The 18659-nt window shown below is 24.5% G+C and overlaps 5 protein-coding genes across 5 annotated transcripts; 2 read left to right on the forward strand and 3 right to left on the reverse strand.

Moving 5' to 3' along the window:
- Nucleotides 1-614: 614 nt before the first annotated feature.
- OCT59_001433 (uncharacterized protein) lies at nt 615-2186 on the forward strand (the record flags this gene model as incomplete). The annotated part of the gene is made up of 1 exon (XM_025315760.2): nt 615-2186. The coding sequence occupies one exon, from the start codon at nt 615-617 to the stop codon at nt 2184-2186; it is 1572 nt and encodes a 523-aa protein (XP_025182085.2).
- Nucleotides 2187-5154: 2968 nt separating this feature from the next.
- Nucleotides 5155-6052, reverse strand: OCT59_001434 (uncharacterized protein; the record flags this gene model as incomplete). The annotated part of the gene is made up of 7 exons (XM_066139564.1): nt 5155-5235; nt 5329-5351; nt 5508-5543; nt 5612-5631; nt 5768-5844; nt 5924-5948; nt 6039-6052. The coding sequence occupies 7 exons, from the start codon at nt 6050-6052 to the stop codon at nt 5155-5157; spliced, it is 276 nt and encodes a 91-aa protein (XP_065988959.1).
- Nucleotides 6053-6826: 774 nt separating this feature from the next.
- OCT59_001435 (uncharacterized protein) lies at nt 6827-7482 on the reverse strand (the record flags this gene model as incomplete). The annotated part of the gene is made up of 4 exons (XM_066139565.1): nt 6827-6847; nt 6927-6962; nt 7042-7182; nt 7480-7482. 4 exons carry the CDS (start codon nt 7480-7482, stop codon nt 6827-6829), a joined length of 201 nt encoding a protein of 66 aa, XP_065988960.1.
- Nucleotides 7483-9005: 1523 nt separating this feature from the next.
- Nucleotides 9006-10278, forward strand: OCT59_001436 (uncharacterized protein). Its single transcript, XM_025315759.2, has 3 exons — nt 9006-9422; nt 9483-9729; nt 9795-10278. The coding sequence occupies exons 1-3, from the start codon at nt 9099-9101 to the stop codon at nt 10100-10102; spliced, it is 879 nt and encodes a 292-aa protein (XP_025182083.1). The 5' UTR covers nt 9006-9098; the 3' UTR covers nt 10103-10278.
- Nucleotides 10215-10852, reverse strand: OCT59_001437 (uncharacterized protein; the record flags this gene model as incomplete). Its single annotated transcript, XM_066139566.1, has 2 exons — nt 10215-10504; nt 10741-10852. The coding sequence occupies 2 exons, from the start codon at nt 10850-10852 to the stop codon at nt 10215-10217; spliced, it is 402 nt and encodes a 133-aa protein (XP_065988961.1).
- Nucleotides 10853-18659: the final 7807 nt, after the last annotated feature.

Here is an 18659-nt window from a genome sequence, read left to right on the forward strand (position 1 = left end):
GAACGTTTTTTATCAACTTTAGAACGTGCAGACTTATTTCGCACCGAAAACAAACCAAGATGCTTGGTTTACCATTTATCACCTGATTCCTGTTTTTTTAAACAATCCTAGACTACAATTGAGATAATAATGTGCCCACTACCATAACTCTAAATTAATTTTCGCTATTTATAACTGATATTAATGGTAAAACACCCGATCTGTACGGATCATATTCGTTGAACAATTTCTTTGCCGGATTAAAATCCGTTTTTAACCCGGATATTAACTGCGGTTAAACAGATACTAATAAATATAGTTCATATTTTACAATTGTTTCACAAAAAATATATTTGTTTTAAAAATAAATAATAATTTTTTTTAAAAAAAAGAAATCAAAAAGAGGTGGCGTTCAAACGTTGATCAGATTATCATTTTTAAGGCTGATCCCATCCGGTTTTAACTCGTTCGATGATTACCATGATAACAAAGACAATAACCAAAGTTTTTGTTGCAAGTAATATTTTATTTCCATTTATAATATACAATAACCATTTATCATAATACGATAACAAATAATTTATATAAACCATTTTTTTTTTTACCCCAAATTTCCACACCAAATTTTTATCATTATGCCTTCTTACTTACCGGTAGAAGTTATTGATATAATTATAAGTCATATTGACAAATCCGATTCATCAATATTACTAAACGTTTCTTTGATCAATAGAGAATGGTGTCTAATTGGGATACTTCATCTTTGGAAAAATCCATTCATTAAAATAAATAGTAAAGCGCGCTTCAAAGTTTACTCAAAAATTATCACAATTCTTTTATCTCACTTAGACGATAAAACACAATCCTTCTTAAAAGTAAAAGATTCATTTGGTATTCCACGTCGAACAACTTTTAATTACCCTTCCTTTATCAGACAAATTGATTTCGTGATACTATGTAATTTAATACACTCTTGGTTAGATCAAACCAAATTTTCTTCTCATTCGATAAATCAAGAAATTGATTATAATAATGAGAATAGTGGTTTGCTATCTTACGATTATAGTAAACACAGCGATGGATTTCAATTTAAAATTGAAAATTTGATATTTTTTGAGGTCTTATTTAAATTAATTATGACAAAAACCCAAGGAATTGATACCCTTCGAATTATATCATTCGAACACGAATTTCCGGTATCATATCTATATACTCTAATCAATACTGAAAAAACACGAAGGAGCTTATCAAGACTTAAACAATTTAAATGCAAGGGAAATTTCTTAAAAAGAGATTTGATAAGTCTTATTACGGAAATCTCACATGAAATTTCAACCTTTTCTATATCTCTTTCAGATGATTTTGATCAAGATTTGAAGACGAGTCAAGTGTCAAAGTTCCTTAAAGATCAAAAAAAAATAAAAAAATTAAATGTAAAACCAAATAATTTGGTTACTCCTAAGTATATAAGGAAAGTAAGAACGAAAACTTTACTGGAAATTAAATTATTTGAAGGCAATTTGGATTATATGTTAGAAAATTTATTAAAATGTCCTAATTTAAGAAGGATCTGTTTTTGTGATTCAAATTTATATAAAAGTCAGAATTTAAGTAAAGTTGTTTTTCCTAATCTTTTAGACTTGGAAATTATTAACTGTAATGTTTTTTCATCGGATGATTTATCATCACCTATCATACCTTTTCTTATTCATAACGGAAAGAAAATTATGAACATTCGATTATCATCAATTTCTGGTGATCAAATTGGATTTCTTTTAAAAATTTCTAAAAAATATTGTTCAAACCTTGTAACATTATCTGTGGATATACAAGATGAACCCGAATTAGAAATTTTTAGTAAAGTTCTTAAAAGGTGTCGTAGTCTAAAGGTTGTCGATTTTGGAAACAAATGTAAATGGCAATATTTTGTTAATAAAAATATTCTTTACCTTAACAATATTAGCCCAAGAAATCTTAGAAAGTTGAGAGTAAGGTACTGGAAAGTAGATATAGATGTTTTTAAGGAGTTCTTTGAAAATTATGGTACTTTCCTAAATGAATTTGAATGTTCATGCACAGGAGAAGAATCTGATATCAGAACATTAGTAATAAATTTAGTGAAAGGAATGAATAGAAATTTAGTTTATTTATTAATTGAAGAAGTGGAATTTCAGTTGATTCATTTGGTGAAAGTTAGATTAAATTAAGATTAATATTTTCTTTTTTGATATTTTTAATTAATATATAAGGTGATTTCATTAGAAGTTTGTTATTCATATCAAATGTACAATCAAACTAAATTACATGTGAAAAATGCAAAAATAACCAATAATTCTCCTTTGAATTTTATTAGTAATAGGAAATGTTTTTTTGTAATATCAATAAGACTTTTTATATTTATCAATAAAGCATCATATATAGATTATTAAAAAAAAAATGACTTTTATACTTGTGATAAGCAATGTAATCAACATTCTTGGACATTAGTTGTTGTAATTATAAGTTCCTTGTACTAGTGTAGCTAATGTATACAGAAATTTAGAATCTTTTTAATATACAAGTTATTCATTCTCCTTCAAACCCAATTCAAAAAATCCTTACCAAAAGAATAACTCATATAAAGAATTATCATTTTTAGAACTACTAGTGAATAATACAAACAAAAGAAATATTAATAATACTATTCAATAATTAAATAATTGGAATGTAGAAAATAATTATATATGGAATAGACAATGTCAGTGTAATAAAATGGATACAAATATGAACCCTTAATGATGAATTAATAAAAGAAAAATAAGAACAAAATAATTAAATCTAAAAAATAAATTATTAGTATCAATATTTTATGATTTTAATATATTTTATAAAGAAACATATAATATATTTACCATTATTAATAAAGGATTTTTATATTATCAGCAATATAATATTATATATATATAAACTTTTGATCAAATTTTACAATAATACTACATTTATATTGATAATTAATATTTTATGTAAAGAATTTTGTGAAAGAACTTATATTAATAGAAGGATTTCAATTTAAAGGTCAAAAAGTTATAGAAAAGCCTTATATATTAAAATATTTAAGGAAGTAAAAAATTAATGCCATTTGAAAGTTTATACATATTACTTTAATATATTTTAAAAAAAGTTATATTTTATTAGTTATTAAACCCAAATGAAAATAGGCCAATTTATGTAATTTAATTAATGATTGATCCTGTACTGAAAATGTAATTGATAAATACCAATGTTATATTATTGGTAAATTAATATTGATGTAATTGATATACAATTTAAAAATTAAGTAATTTTTTATATAATTTAATATTATTTATTATTTTTTAAATTCAATTTTAAATAAATCATTTGTACTATTTTAATATATTTTAAGAATATTTTAATATAAGAATATTTTAACCATAAAATCTGTGCATTTTAAGTATATATATATTTTTATAAGACTAGTAAAAGTAGATTATAATTAATCAAAATTATTGTTTTATTCAGAAGTTAATATATTGATTTTAAAAATTTTAGAAAATAATCAAAGGAATAATGCTTGGACTTTTGAAAGAGTTTTATATTCTAAAGTTACTCATTTACTAAATATATTATATATATATATTTTTTTTTTAACTAAAAAAAAAGTGAAAAATTATAAAACTAACTATCATTTAAACCATTAATGAGATCATAAATAATAGTAAATATTATTTAAGTTTAACAATCTGATTATTATCATTATAGTAGGTGAGTAAAATATTATTTTTGAGAGTAAAATATTAATTTAGACTTTTAGGTAATATATATATGCATACCATCCATTTCAATTCAAAAAAAATAAATATTATATATTTTTAACCATTTAAAAATATATTATCAAATTGACCTATTTCATAAATTGTTTTAACTAATAAAATTATGAGTTCATGCAATAATAGTACCTTAAAAGTTGAAATCACTATAATGATATATTATCTCGCAATAACAAAACTTTTGATTCATTCTTATATATAATATATATGTAGAAAATTTCCCTTTAATTACCTATAAATATAATTATCAGTTTAACTAAATAATATCAACTCTGTTGATTAATCAGTTATTATAATCTATAGTTTCAAATTCTTAATTTCATCAAATGTTATATAATCAACTCATATTCGAATTTTAAGTAATAATGAAAGAAATAATTCAAGAAATTGATAATTCCTCTAAATGACTTCTACTGAGATTTTGATCAGTTATTACTATCATGAGATGCCTTCTATAAAAGAATATTTCTACATTATTCATACTATTTTGATATGTATTCATGTATTTATCATCTCATATTCAATAGTTTTCCACAAAGCTGTAATTGTCATGATAAACTACAAAAGCTATTGTAGAGTTACCTTTAGTAAGAATTAAAGTACAATTTTGGCTTTTTTTACTTTTTTAATTGCTGGCATTATTTGCATCATCTGTTTTAATAATAAGTAATAACTATGAATTACCATCTTACTTTTGTCAGTTTTTTTGCTTTGTTGATATTTAGCTTTATCCAATATTCTCTTAATTACTTTTTGTTTTGCTTGGATTATATTCTGAAGGTGTCAATGTTAGATCCGCATTTGTTCTATATACTTTGTAAATAATTGATAATTACTATTCTCTGAAATTCTTTTCCACTTAAGATTTTGACATCTTTTACACATTCAGCCAGATCATATATACATTTCTTCAAAGTGCTACGATATTATTATAAAACTCAATACATTTCTGAAAATTAGGCTTGAAATCTATTATCATATACCCCTCTTCTGAATAAGGTGAAATCTTGAAATATTCGGTGCGCCCATCACGAAGTTAAACTAAGCATTTACCAACTATTTATTAAATGCTTTTAAGAATATTTAATTTAAGGCTTATTAAACGGGTTTCAACGCAGCTTGTATTTGATAAGGATTATTTTTTTATTGCTAACAGATTAATAATATTATGTATTAATTTTGCATTATAATTTATAACTAAAATACTTAAATTAATTATATAATAAATGATAGTATATTACGCTATTCTAATATTGATATTTTAATATTATTTCACTACTCAATTTTATTATTATATTTATTATATATATTGTTATATATTACATATGATATATCTTTTACATTACGACTAATTAAATTTCCAACACTTCCAAAGACCTTTCCTGCTATTAAAATTAAAAGATTTCCATGCATCCGGAGACCAGGTTGTCTAATAAAAAAAAGATAATGAAATTAAATTAATAAAACTAGTTCACTAAAAGAAATATATTCAAAAAAAAAAAATACTTTGGATTTTTCTTACCAAAATTCTACGCTTCCAAAGACCTGGTCATCTGGTCATCTAGAAAAAAAAGATAAAAATCAAAACGTTAGTAAGACGTTTCATTAAAAGAAATAAATCAGAGAAAACTCCAATACTCACTGAAATCTACGTGTCCAATAAACCGGTTGTCTAAAAAAAAAAGAGAAGAATTGAAGTACCTAAATCCAACGTGTTCAGACCAAAGAGTAAGCCATCTAAAAAAGGGAGATAACGAAACGTTAGAAATAGTTCATTAAATAAATAAAACTTTCCGATTTCTTACCAGAATCTAGAATACAAGAACTGTCTAAAAAAAAATAATAATGAAACATTAATAAACGTTTCATTAAAATAAAAAAAAAACCCCCATCAAAAACAATGTAACTAACTATTTTTTTGATGTATTACTATTAGATGAAGTACGAGAAGTAGGACGAACCTGTTTTTCACTTTCAACTGTATTATTACGTTTATTATTATCCTTATCTTTATTAAAATTCCTGATAGACCGGCCGCCTAAAAAAATAGAAAAAAGAGAAACCAAAACGTTAACAAACGTTTTGTTAAAAAAAATCTTTTAAAGAAAAACAATTACCGAAATCTCACGTGTCCAGAACCGTCTAAAAAAAAGAAAGAACGAAACGTTAGAAAACATTTCATTCGTTTCGTTAAAACAAATACTTGTCAATATAATATTGATTTGTACTAACACAAAAAATCCCATCTTGATTTTCATCAATAATCTTTTTTTTTTAGTCGCGGATTGTACCGAAATGATTTTATTCAAATAATGCATGCCATCAAGGTTCGAAGAACAAGCCGTCTAAAAAAGGAAGATAACAAAACGTTAGAGACAGTTCGTTAGATAAATAAAATTAAAAAAATCTCTTCTGATTTCTTACCGGAATCTAAAAAAAGAAACGTTAGTAAACGTTTCGCTAAAATAAATAAAAAAAAAAATAAAATAAATTGAAGAAAAAAACTTACAAATCCGTGTCAAAGAAGTTTTGAAGAAGCCGACTAAAAAAAAAGAAATAAGACGAAACATTAATAAGTGTTTCGTTAAAATAAATAAAAGAAAAAAATTACTTACCGAAAGTCATGTCCAAAGAGCCAAAGACCTGCCTAAAAAGAATAAAAAACGAAATCGTTAAGTTAACGTTTCGTTATAGTAAAGAAGTTTAAGAAATCAAACTTAAATACCGTAATTCTGCGCGCTTTAAAGACCCCGAAGAAGAAGCCATCTAAAAAGAGAAAGAAGACGAAACATTAGTAAATGTTTCATTAAAGAATAATAAAAATGGCCCCCTCTCCTACCAAATTTCCATTCATTCAAGTACTCGAAGGTCTAAGCCGTCTACTAATGTCCAACCCCCGGAAACCTGAAAGATCTGCCTAAAAAAGAAAAAGAAACGAACTGTTAGTATAGTTCGTTAAAAATAAAAAAATTAGTATAAAAAAAAAATTAAGACTTACCAAATTCCAAGCCATCATCAATTTATTTTATTTTTGAAGAGCCCTAAAAAAGAAAAAAAAGTGAACTGTTAATAACAGTTCGCCAAAGTAGCTAAATTAAAGAAAACAAAAAAAAAATGTACCAAAAATTCGCGCGTCAAAAGAAACCAAGAAACCGTCTAAAAAAAAGTAAGAAAACGAGTCATTAGAAACTAGCTCGTTAAAATAAATATAATTAAAGAAAAAAAAATAGTTTACCAAAATGTCGTGTCCAGGGAGACTAAAATAACCGTCTAAAAAAGGATTTTTGGTTTTTTTTGTGGGTGATTTTAACTTTTCTTTTAAACAGAAGAGGGAAAAGAAGAAAGAACGAAGGAAATGGAAATGGAGAGAGTGAAACTGTGAAAGGAAGAGAACGAAGGGAAGGAAAATGGGAAAAGTGAGAGAGAGGAAAGGAAAAAATGAAAGAGTGGAAAAGGTAAAGAAAAAAATTTGTAAAAAAAGATTATCGATTTGTTAGTCTATAATATCACGTGATATTTTTAATAAATAAGTATTTTAATAATTTGTAATCTTTTACAATAAGCATTCAGTAAATACAAAATTTAAACATTTATTAAATTTATTAAATAATTTGTGTTTTAATACAAGTCCAACTTTGTGATAGTCTATTATTGACATATTTCTTTTCGTTACCATAATAATTAGAATTGGATGATGTTAAAAGACGACCAAATAAGTTTTGGTATTCATCAATGTCAACCTTTGTGATTCCATAAAAGGAACACGAATTTTGCTGTCATCGTATTTATCAAGATTTCTATTAAATATAAGTTCTGTGGACCATTGTTCATTACGCGAGTCGTAAACTCAATTTTTTAGTTGACGCTTGAATGAGTCAATCATGTTAGTTGATTTAACACGTTTTAATGTTACTACCGTATTTTGCGGGCCACAGTACCCCCCCTATGCACAGTACCCTACAAAAAAGAACTCCCATTTTCTACCGATTTTATTATTTAAAATAATTTAATAAATACCTAGGTATTACTCATGATAAATACCCAATTATTATATAAGTTTTATACATATCTACTAATAATAAAAACTCACACAATGGTGGGGGGTATAAGGTCAAAACCTCTGAAATCTGTATCATACCCGGGGTACTGTGGCCCCCGTTATACGGTAATTAAGTATCGATCTTTGATAGGTCAGGTTATAGATAACTTTAGATTTGTATTCCTTTAAGTGTCACCAGTGTATGATACAAGATTTTCACAAAATGCACGTGACTATGATCTGTGCGCAAATCGCACAAAATATTTCATTCACAATTTTCCTTATCTATGATTCAGAATATTAAAAAAAAGATTTCCCAATTCTGAATTTTATCATTCAATGCGGATTTTTGATGCACAACAATTACCTTTAACTCAAGCTTTAATTAATCAGTATGGCGAAAAAGAGATTAAAATTATCAGTGAATTTTATGGTAGCCAAAAAGTTGATGAAGATGGTAATCAGGTAATGTTTACGAACCAATAATTGATAAAAAAGAATTAGAAAAGGAATGGGTGTTTGTACGACAGTTTATAACTAATTTTAGAGAGTTCAAATTTGTTGAACAATGGTTTAGAATTTTTTCAACAACAAATTTTCTTCTTTATATCCTAATACCTCAAAAATTATTCATATTATTTTAATAATTCCACTTTCCAATGCTTCAATAGAAAGAGTTTTTTCACGTCAAAATTTAATTAAAAATAAGTTACAGAATAAGATGAAATTGGAAACACTTCATTTTTATCTAAATATTTTAATTAATGGACCGTCATTAGATTTATTTGATTTTGAAGCGGCATATAATCATTGAGCACAATTACCTCAGTTTAAATTAGGTTATTAATATTGCTGTAAATTTGGTAATTTGAGTTATAAATTTATTAAACATGAATTTAATGAGCAAATAATACAAATTACAAATAAAAAATTTGTGCAAAATATGTTTGAAAATAATTGCGGGATCAATTTTGTTTTCCGCAAATTACACGTGACATTTATTGAATTTTATTCACTGAGTGTCACTAGACCAGTTCATTTCTGATCGTTCGGATTTTTGATCGGGTTTTGAGTTGATAATTGTTGATAATTATTGGCTGACAAATTGCGTGACCTGATCAACGAGTTGATCAACGATCCGAATTCCGAACTTAAAAAAGGTTGATCAAATTTTTATGAGTACCCGACTGCGTAAAAAACACGAAAAAAAACAACACGAAAAAAATACGATTTTAACAAAGTTTTAAAAGAACATGAATCAATTACAATTTAACGGAAAAACTTCAACTAAACGTCCTAACTCTTCTGCTTCTTCTTATGGAGCTGAAGCTCAAAAGAAAACGCGTTTAGTTTCACGAAAACCGCGTTTAATTTTACCTAAACCAGTTCTTACTGAACCACAACCACAAAATATCATTCTTCAACCTCAACAGCAACAGCAAAGTGTTCTTTCTGAACCTCCTCAGCAGCACCAGCAGCAAAGTCAGCTTCAAAAGCAAAAGCAACGTATCTTTCCTTCTCAACATCCTCCTTTTCAAGAGCAATATCAAATACCTCATTTGTCTTCCACTTTAATGGTAAGTTTTGTAATGCATATTTTAACTGTGAATATAAATATTTATTGAATTTTATTTTAGATTAGAAATGATGATAAAATTTCTCAACCTAAAAAGACAAGTATTTCTAAACAATCTAAGAAAAAAGATGACGATGACAAAGATCAAGAACCTATCGAAAAATCTGGTTGGAAGAATAGTGAAATTGAGATTTTACTTGATTATCTTCAAGAAAATTTCACATCTTGGTCTAAAGGAAATAAAACTAAATTTTATAATAATATGGTAAAGAATATTTTACCAAATAAAGATGCAATTGCAATAAAAAGTAAGTTTTTTATTTTAAGCAAATATCTTAATTCTTTTAATTAATCTTTTAATTATTTATTCAAGATAAAATTGCACACTTAATAAGAAAATACGAAAGTGTGAAGAAGTATAATAATCAATCTGAAGTGGAACGTAAAGATTGGGAATGGTATGATATGCTAGATATAATTTTTGAAACACGTGAAAATATATCACCTTCATTTTTGGCTAATAATAATAAGTCAACAGATATTATCGAAACTAAAAAGGTAAATAATAAAAAACAAAAGAACAAAAATAATTATGAAGTTATGACTGAAGCAATAACTGAAATGAATCAAACACGTGAAAAAATTTGGGAGCAGAAAATGATGTTAGAAAGGAAAAATTAGATAAAAGTTATGAGTTAACAAGAAAGATTGGCATATAAAAGAGAGCGTAAAAGGTAAGAATGAAAATGGAATTTGATTTAAAGGGGAAGGGATTAGAGATTAATGTAATATGTTAGTTTTTAGTTTTATAATATAATAAAATCTTTTTCATTTCTCCTGCTCTTTTTAATATATAATTATAATCATTATCATAATCACTATCATCACTGTTATTACTATTATTATTATCATTACTATTATTACTATTATCATTATCATTACAATTATCATTATTTGATTCCAAAAAATTATGTAAAATTATACAACATTCAGTTAAACAAACTGCAGTTGATATTTTTCTAATATTTAATTCTTTTAAACAACCAAATCTATTTTTAAGTCTACCAAAAGCATTTTTCACTACTACATAATGTAATATTAAATTGTATTTGTAAATTATTTTGAGTATTAGTAAAAGGTTTAATAAGAAAATTAGATAATAAATATGCTAAGTCTCCTAATAAATAATCCTATTCTTTTTTATAAATGTAAAAACATTTTGATAAAAAAAAATGAATTTTGATATATCTTTACATTATGAACTAATTCTGGCTATCCTATTTTATAATAAATAAAAATACTATGATAATTAACAATACCTTGATTCCAATATATTTCAGGTTGTTTTAATAGTAAGATTATATGATTACCATCAATAGTACCAATAATATTGCCAAATCCTCCAATATCTTTAAAGCCTAAACAAACCATCTTTTTTATTTATTCTGTTGGCCATATAACTAATAAATTTTTTAATGAAAGAATAGCTAACATGACTTTCTTACAATAGAGAAAACAGTACTTTTTGATATACCATAACATGTGTAAATATATACTAAAAATTTCATTCTTTACTAATTCTTTATAAAAAAATAGCTAGTTGTAATTCAACTGAAGTTTACTATTTATTACCAGTTGATTGAAAAATTAAATATGTTTCAATATTAGTTATAAGATTTTAAAAGTTTTGAGAATCCATTCTCATAATTTTTTTAAATCTAATATTATCATATTTAGAAACAATTAAGTACTATTACTCTTTAGATTTAGCAATATTACTTTGAAAATGTAACTTTAAATAATGAGATAAAATCTAGTAAAATACATAATTCAAGAAAAATTATTTCATTATTTTTAGCATTAAATAGTTCTTCTTTAGAATTATAATTATTTGATTTATTATCAGAATCATCAAAAACTTGACTTGATTTAATAAAAAAATTTATTAATAAATTTTTAATAGTTTATTAATATGTCATTTTTTGAAGAAAAAAAATTTTTTATAATCAAAATAAGTTAATTAAATTAAAAATTGGTGCATCATATTTGTATTAATTCTCAAACAATTAAAAATGAACTGGTCTACTAATATTACTATAGAACCCAAATAATACTAATATAATTTACAAATAAACTTTAAGTATCAAAGTAAAAATATATTTTATAACATAATTCTGTTAATATTGAAGCTAGAAAAGTGATTTACTATCATTAAAATCCTTTCATCAAGATGAATCCAATAATATAAATTTATTAAAATCAAATCACTAGTTGTATTAAAATAAAGGTATATAGGATAATAAAATTTTGAAAACACCCCTATAATACACAACTTTTGAAAAATTTTAATATATATTCTAATTAAACTTAAATGTGAATTGTATCAGTATCCTATTATTACAAATTAAATTTAAAAATCTAAATTTGTTTTAGTAAATCTAAAAATGAATTGTTGTTATTTTATTTTATCCTGTTATTTATTAATCTGTTAACTATTTATTTTTATTATATAATATATATCATATAACAAAACTAAATTTATACTTAAAATCTATAAAGTATTTATTTTATTATCATAATGTTTATCAAAGCATTTATTAAATATTTATAAATAACACTTATTAAATACAAGATGTGTTAAAAAAGTGCCTATAAGTATTAAATTAAAGTATTAAAAAAATGCTTAAAAAATTAACTATTTAATAAATAATAAAATATTGCAGTATTTAAGTATTAATTTTTTTATTACTTAACAGTTAATAAATGCAAATTTTTAATACTTATTAAATACTGGTAAATACAAGACTCCGTCCATTTAGTTAAACTTTATAATAACTTATTTATTTTAGGTTTAATAAAAATATATAAATTTTAGATGTAAATTTAAATAATTAATGTATTCATTAGGTTCTGATTTTATATTGATATCTGTTAAATTTGCAATTATAATACTATATATTATAATACCATAATTATAGGAAATATGAAAAGATAATCAAATGGACTTTGCAAATAATGTTTTCCTTTATTTATTAGATTAAAATTTCCTTTATCATCCCTAATAAAAAAAAGGATGAATTAATTTTTATAATTACCTTAATATTATCAAAATAAATATTAATGATGATATAGTATATAGTTTATTATAATACTTTCACATTATAATAGTATCAGTTTTATAATTTGCAAAAATAAACCCATATTTTTCATAAGAGATAACCGTCAGTATATATATAATAGGACTACGTAATCACGTGGAATCTAAAAATAAAAATGAAAATAAAAGTAAAAAAACGAAGTATAGTACTTAACGTAAAAAATAATATTAATAAAAAATTCAACAGATTTAGATCATAAATTAGTAATTATGCACCAATTTTAATAAAAAATAAATTGAGTCCATATTATAGTATTTCGATCTGGATAGAACAGGATAGAGCCGTTATCTAATTATCGTAATTGTTGCGCCACTACTAACTACTATATAAATGGTGGATTTAAATTTAAATTTATTATCCGGAACGTTAGCCTTTTTTATTTCTTGTTGCTATTCACGCATTGACATTATCATATGGTCAGCTTTTTATTTTCTCAGAAGCAGAAAAGCCTCTAACAAGGTTGTGAAACAATTTTTCTCTCCAATTTTACTTCGCAATCTCTTTGTATTACAATATGGATTAAAGATTAAAGAATAAAGTAAACAATTGAGAAACCTAGATCCCTAATTAAACCATTTTTAGCCATAAATCAATAAATAAACTATTGGTTGAGAACAATGCCATAGATTATAAATGATAACGGAAAATGTGGATGCTGTGTAATAAGCGACGCGGTCCGTATTTTCAACCTATCGGTTATTCAGACGGCAAAAAACCTGAGTTGAGTTGATTCTTCTGAGTTGATTCTTCTCTGAGTCGAAATAGAATATTCACGGTGAACCAATAAAGATTAATGGAACAATAGACCTTTGAAAGACTGATGTGATTTACAGTAAATATTTACTAAAAATAGATTTCTTATCGCACTATCAAATTAAACTTAATAATTTTTATGCCTTTAGTAATAACTGTTTTACACAAATAAAAAAATGAAACGAAAATTTAGAAAGGGAACAATAAAATAAGATAAATAATTATGTTCCTAATCAATTAAATTTTTTATATGTTTATTCATTGTTCCTGAATTCAGTTTTTTGTGTTTTTTGTACAATAACTTTGACAAATGATGCAGATCGTACAACGACAAATGAACTAATAATATGACAGGGTTGACTCTGAAATACATAGAATATTTTAAAACAAAGAAGAATATGAATTCTGACTACATTTTATATTTTAAGAATTCGATTAACCGATTAACTACGATTTATTTTATTTAACCAATAATATTATGCCATAAAGTATTGAATACGATCAACGGTATTCTAGTTTTAAATTCCGAAGAAACTCAGACACGGGATAAATTTTTTTAGGGTTAAAATAATTTAGGTTTAGAATCGTGTAATTATATGGGAGAAATGTGAAAAATAAATTTTTATTTTTGAATTGAATAAATAAAATTTTCATCTCAAATGAGATAATAAAATAATTTTAGAAATATTATTGTAGAAATAGAATAATTTTAAAGAAATGTATCGTGGAAATAATTTAATAGATTTTAGAAATATTATAATCTATATGAAAATAGAATAATTTTAAGAAATGTAGTAAATCAAATACGATTTACTACAAGAAAAGTTTTTTTACAAGGTGCGATGAGGGGATATTAAAATATCATCGCACCCCGGTTTAGAAATTATCAAGCAACGCTCAATAATTCATCGATATATGGTAGTACGATAATTTTTATTTAGAAAAAGTGAAATTAGTGTGTAAGTGTTGTTTGAGATTCATTTTTAAATAATTTTTAATTTGGAAAAGAATTATTTTTTATTTTTTTTTCTTGTTGATTTTTTAATGAAGCTTGATCACGGTCTATTTATAATGTAGCGGGAAAAACAAATAAACCGAACGTATATTTCTGTGATCCCTAATTTGACACGAGTTAAATTAAGTTTTGTTTAATAGTTGATAAAACTTTGATAAAGAACAATGTTAAAAAATATATGCGACCGTAAAGACAATGGTAAAACACATGTGCCCGCCATTTGTGTCGCGGATAAAGATTAGCTTTTTTCTATTGGTATAATATTTTCTGAAACATAATCATTTATAGACATACCTGGAAACAATTCTTTTTATACTACTGCGATTTTTTTTCTCGTGTAATTTAAATTACATAAAATGAAATACTTTTCTATTATCAAAACATTGGATGGGTCACTGTATACCCTGATTATACTGCATCCATACAAGTTACTATACAATCTAAAACTTGGAGCTGCAATTAAAAAATTACCTATCGGATTTTTCGCCAGCAGTGTTACCTCCCTCTGGCTTTGGTCTCAGATTGTTATTACAGGTTACAGGTGGATGTCATCAAAGTTTACAATAGGTTTTTTTTATTATAACGTAATTAAAATTACAATTTGTTTATTAATAATTTAGTATTTAATAGTGAATTACATAATTATATTATTTCGAATTATGTATTTTCCCAATGATTATAGTAATAGATAAAAATTTAAAAAAAATTATTACGTAATATGAATTATTTAACGTGTAAATCATATAATTTATTTTTTTTAAAGGAATATCATTGTAAAATTATTTATATCAAATAAAATATTTCAGAAATTTGCTGAGCACATTTGGGAAAAAAGGCTGAACGTAAAGAATTATTAATGCATCAAATGAAACAATATCATAAACGAGAAAAACAGGAAGTTTCATCAAGAATTTAGTTTCAGTTTCGCCCGAAACACTAGCATGCACTTCCTCACAAAAAAATCAAGGCTTCGATAAACAAATATATATAAATTAAAAATTTTAAAAAAAGAAATTTGTGACATCCACATGTACGTAAGTACGTTATGGTAGAAAGTTGACTTGTGTAAAAAAAATTACTACTATTTAATGTAATTTTTATTGACTTTGTTAATCAAAAAACAATTTATATTATAAAAGCATTTGCATGTAAAAATGTATATCAGATGTTTTTTATGTAGATTTGTGTAAAAAAATCTACATAAACTGTACAAATACTATTTTTAGATTTTATGAAATATATTATTTAAATATCTGATATATATAGATTTTTTAATATGTAATAATTTATTGTTTAATACTAAATAAATAACAATTAACTATTACATAAATTTTTTGGTCATCTATTATTTTACTTATCAAAAAGCAAAATTTTTAAAGTAGTTATATTTAATACATAATAATCTACAAAAATTAGGCAATTTTAATTTAATATTCTCCTCCTTATTTTTGAAAATTTAAAAGGAAATTATATTCACATATGTTTAAAACACCTCTTCTTTTTTTAAAAATTTTTAAATAATACCAAATATTTCTGATTTTCTGAAAATTTTAATATATTTAAATATTATTTTTTAAAATTATTCCTTTTTTTTCCTCAAATTTTTCAGCTTAAAAAGGCATTAAACTAATTATTAATTTGGAATGGTTTATTTTGTATGGTTTTTCCAAAATAATTATATTTTTTAAAATTAATAGTATATAAAAAAAATTGTTTAAAAATAGGTATACCAAATTATGTGATTATATGAAAATCATAGTAAAAATTGTTAAATTTAGATTTGTTATAAGAAAACTTAAACAAAACTTTACTTTTAAGTTTTAGAGTTAAGCTTTATCAAATAATATAATTTTAGTATAGTTTATTACTTTATTTATAAAATTAAACCAAAAGCAAGTTAATAAAAGTTATAAATATTTTATTTTTAAATTAATTAAAACTTTCTAATACTTTACAAATAAATAGTGCATTTATATTATTTATATATTGGGTCCTGTGATCACCAGACATTGAAGATAAGGCCTTTATGGCTAAAATGACCCGTTACTAAATGAAGTCTACTTACAGAGTCAAACAATCACTCGACAGTATATACGTGGGGTACTACCGGTATGACGAGTGGTTTGTAGTTTGATTATATTAAAGTAGTTATTAGGAAATTTTACTTTGTATATATTTTCTTTATTTTTTTACTTTAATAAAACTGCAAATGCGCTGCAGAAAAAAAAAAAAAAATATTATTTATATATATAGTAATAAATTTATTAAAAACTTTATTAAGATTTGAGAATTCAAATAAAAATTATTATTGATATTATTTAATTTTTTTTTAGTTTTCTATATTACTATTTAAATATAAAATATCAAATATTTTGTAAAGTAATAATTAGATTAATTTTTTAATATTTGAATAAAATTATTTATTTTCTTAAAAATATTAATAAGTAATTAAAATTTTTTTAAAATTATTGAAGTAGTTAACTACTTTTTAAATATACTGTAAATTTAATAAAATTTATTATGTAATTAGTTAAGGGTAGAGTGTATTTACGCCACAACATATACACACCCCTACCATAAATTACCGGATTTTTGTCACGTGAATCGGCACATCAGTGTCACAATCTGCAATTTCTCCCTATCGCACATATAAACAAAGAAATAAAAAAAAAATGTTTTTGTTACTCTTCTAGTCTTAAATACGTGGAAATGAACTGTCAGCAACTAATAAACGTGAGCAGATTATTAGTGCTTATTTGAGTGGCGTCAAACAAAAAATTATTTCCACTCAGCTTGATATACCTACCAGTACAGTAAGTGATACTATCAAAAGATATAAAGAAACAGGCTCTGCAATACCTAAGAAATGTTCTGGGTGGCCAAAAATTTTAACTCAACATGATACACGAGTTCTACGACGTATTGTTCGTACTGATCGGTTTTCTCCTCTAGGTGATATAACAAACAGATTAAACTCCAGCCTTAACACAACTTTGCATCAAAGTACAGTTAGAAGATATCTTCATGGAGTAGGTATTAGCAGTTATTCTACACATAAGAAACCTCTTTTAACTGAAAAACAATGAAAAGATCGATTGAGATGGGCTAGAGAAAAACAAAATTGGGAAGATGAGTGGAAACAGGTAGTATGGTCTGACGAATCAAGATTTGCTCTTTTTGAATCAAATGGTCGAGTAAAAGTGTGGAGAAGTCCTGGAGAAGCCTACAATAAAGATTGTATTCAACCTACAGTTAAGTTTGGAGGGGGTTCAGTGATGTTTGGGGTGTGTTTTGCTAATATGACGTGGACTTTCATTGTGATGATGGAAACATGAATGACGATTACGTCAACGTTTTAGCTAATCACTTTATACTATAGGTAAATAATTACCCCTGGTTCCATATTTCAGCAAGATGGAGCTTCATGTCATACATCAAATTATAGTATTTGGTGGATGAGAACGCATAATGTTCCAATGTTAGACTGGGTGACGCAAAGCCCAGATCTAAACCCGATTGAGAACTTGTGGGACCATTTGGATCATCAGGTACGAAAAAGGAAGCCTTTGCCTAAATCTAAACAGGAGTTAATTAGTAAGTAGTGGAGGAATGGAGAAAAATAAGCATAGAAACATTACACCACCTAATTTTAAGCTTACCTATCGATTTGGCGAGTAATAAAGGCTAAAGGTGGACATACTAAATATTAATTTTATTGGTCCAAATTTTTTATATAATAAACTTCATATTCGATATTTTATTTTAAGAAAAAAAAAATATTTAATTATTAAGTGAAAAAATTTTTTTATATATATATAAAATTTTGAATTTTACGCATAAATTCTACAAATAGTAAAAAAATCTGGTAATTTATAGTAGGGGTGTGTATACAATAATGGACTAAAAAATGTAGATCATTACGTGACTATAAAACGAGCAAAAGCAGATGAAAAATTTATGATTTCTCACAAACTACCATATGAATTTTGTTAAATACACATTTAAAAAGAGTATATACATGCACTTCATTTTATTTATTAAAACATTTAATCATTTGCTATTAGTTTTTTTGAGTGTATTTGGACTTTTAAAAGCAAATATGACTAATAATAAAAAAATAAAATGGTATTAATAAAAAATTTTATTTGAATAAGTAATGCACAATGATTTTTTGATATAAAATATTTTTTTTTTATTATACTATTAGCTTGTAAAGTTTTATAAGTTTCAAGTTGATTTGAAGATATGTTTTCTAGGTGATTCGCAACTTACCATAGGAGATTCGCAACTTAATGACAACTTTATAGTGTAA

The sequence above is a fragment of the Rhizophagus irregularis genome, chromosome 1 (genome assembly GCF_026210795.1).
Source record: "Rhizophagus irregularis chromosome 1, complete sequence".
In the NCBI taxonomy this organism is placed as follows: Eukaryota; Fungi; Glomeromycota; class Glomeromycetes; order Glomerales; family Glomeraceae; genus Rhizophagus; species Rhizophagus irregularis.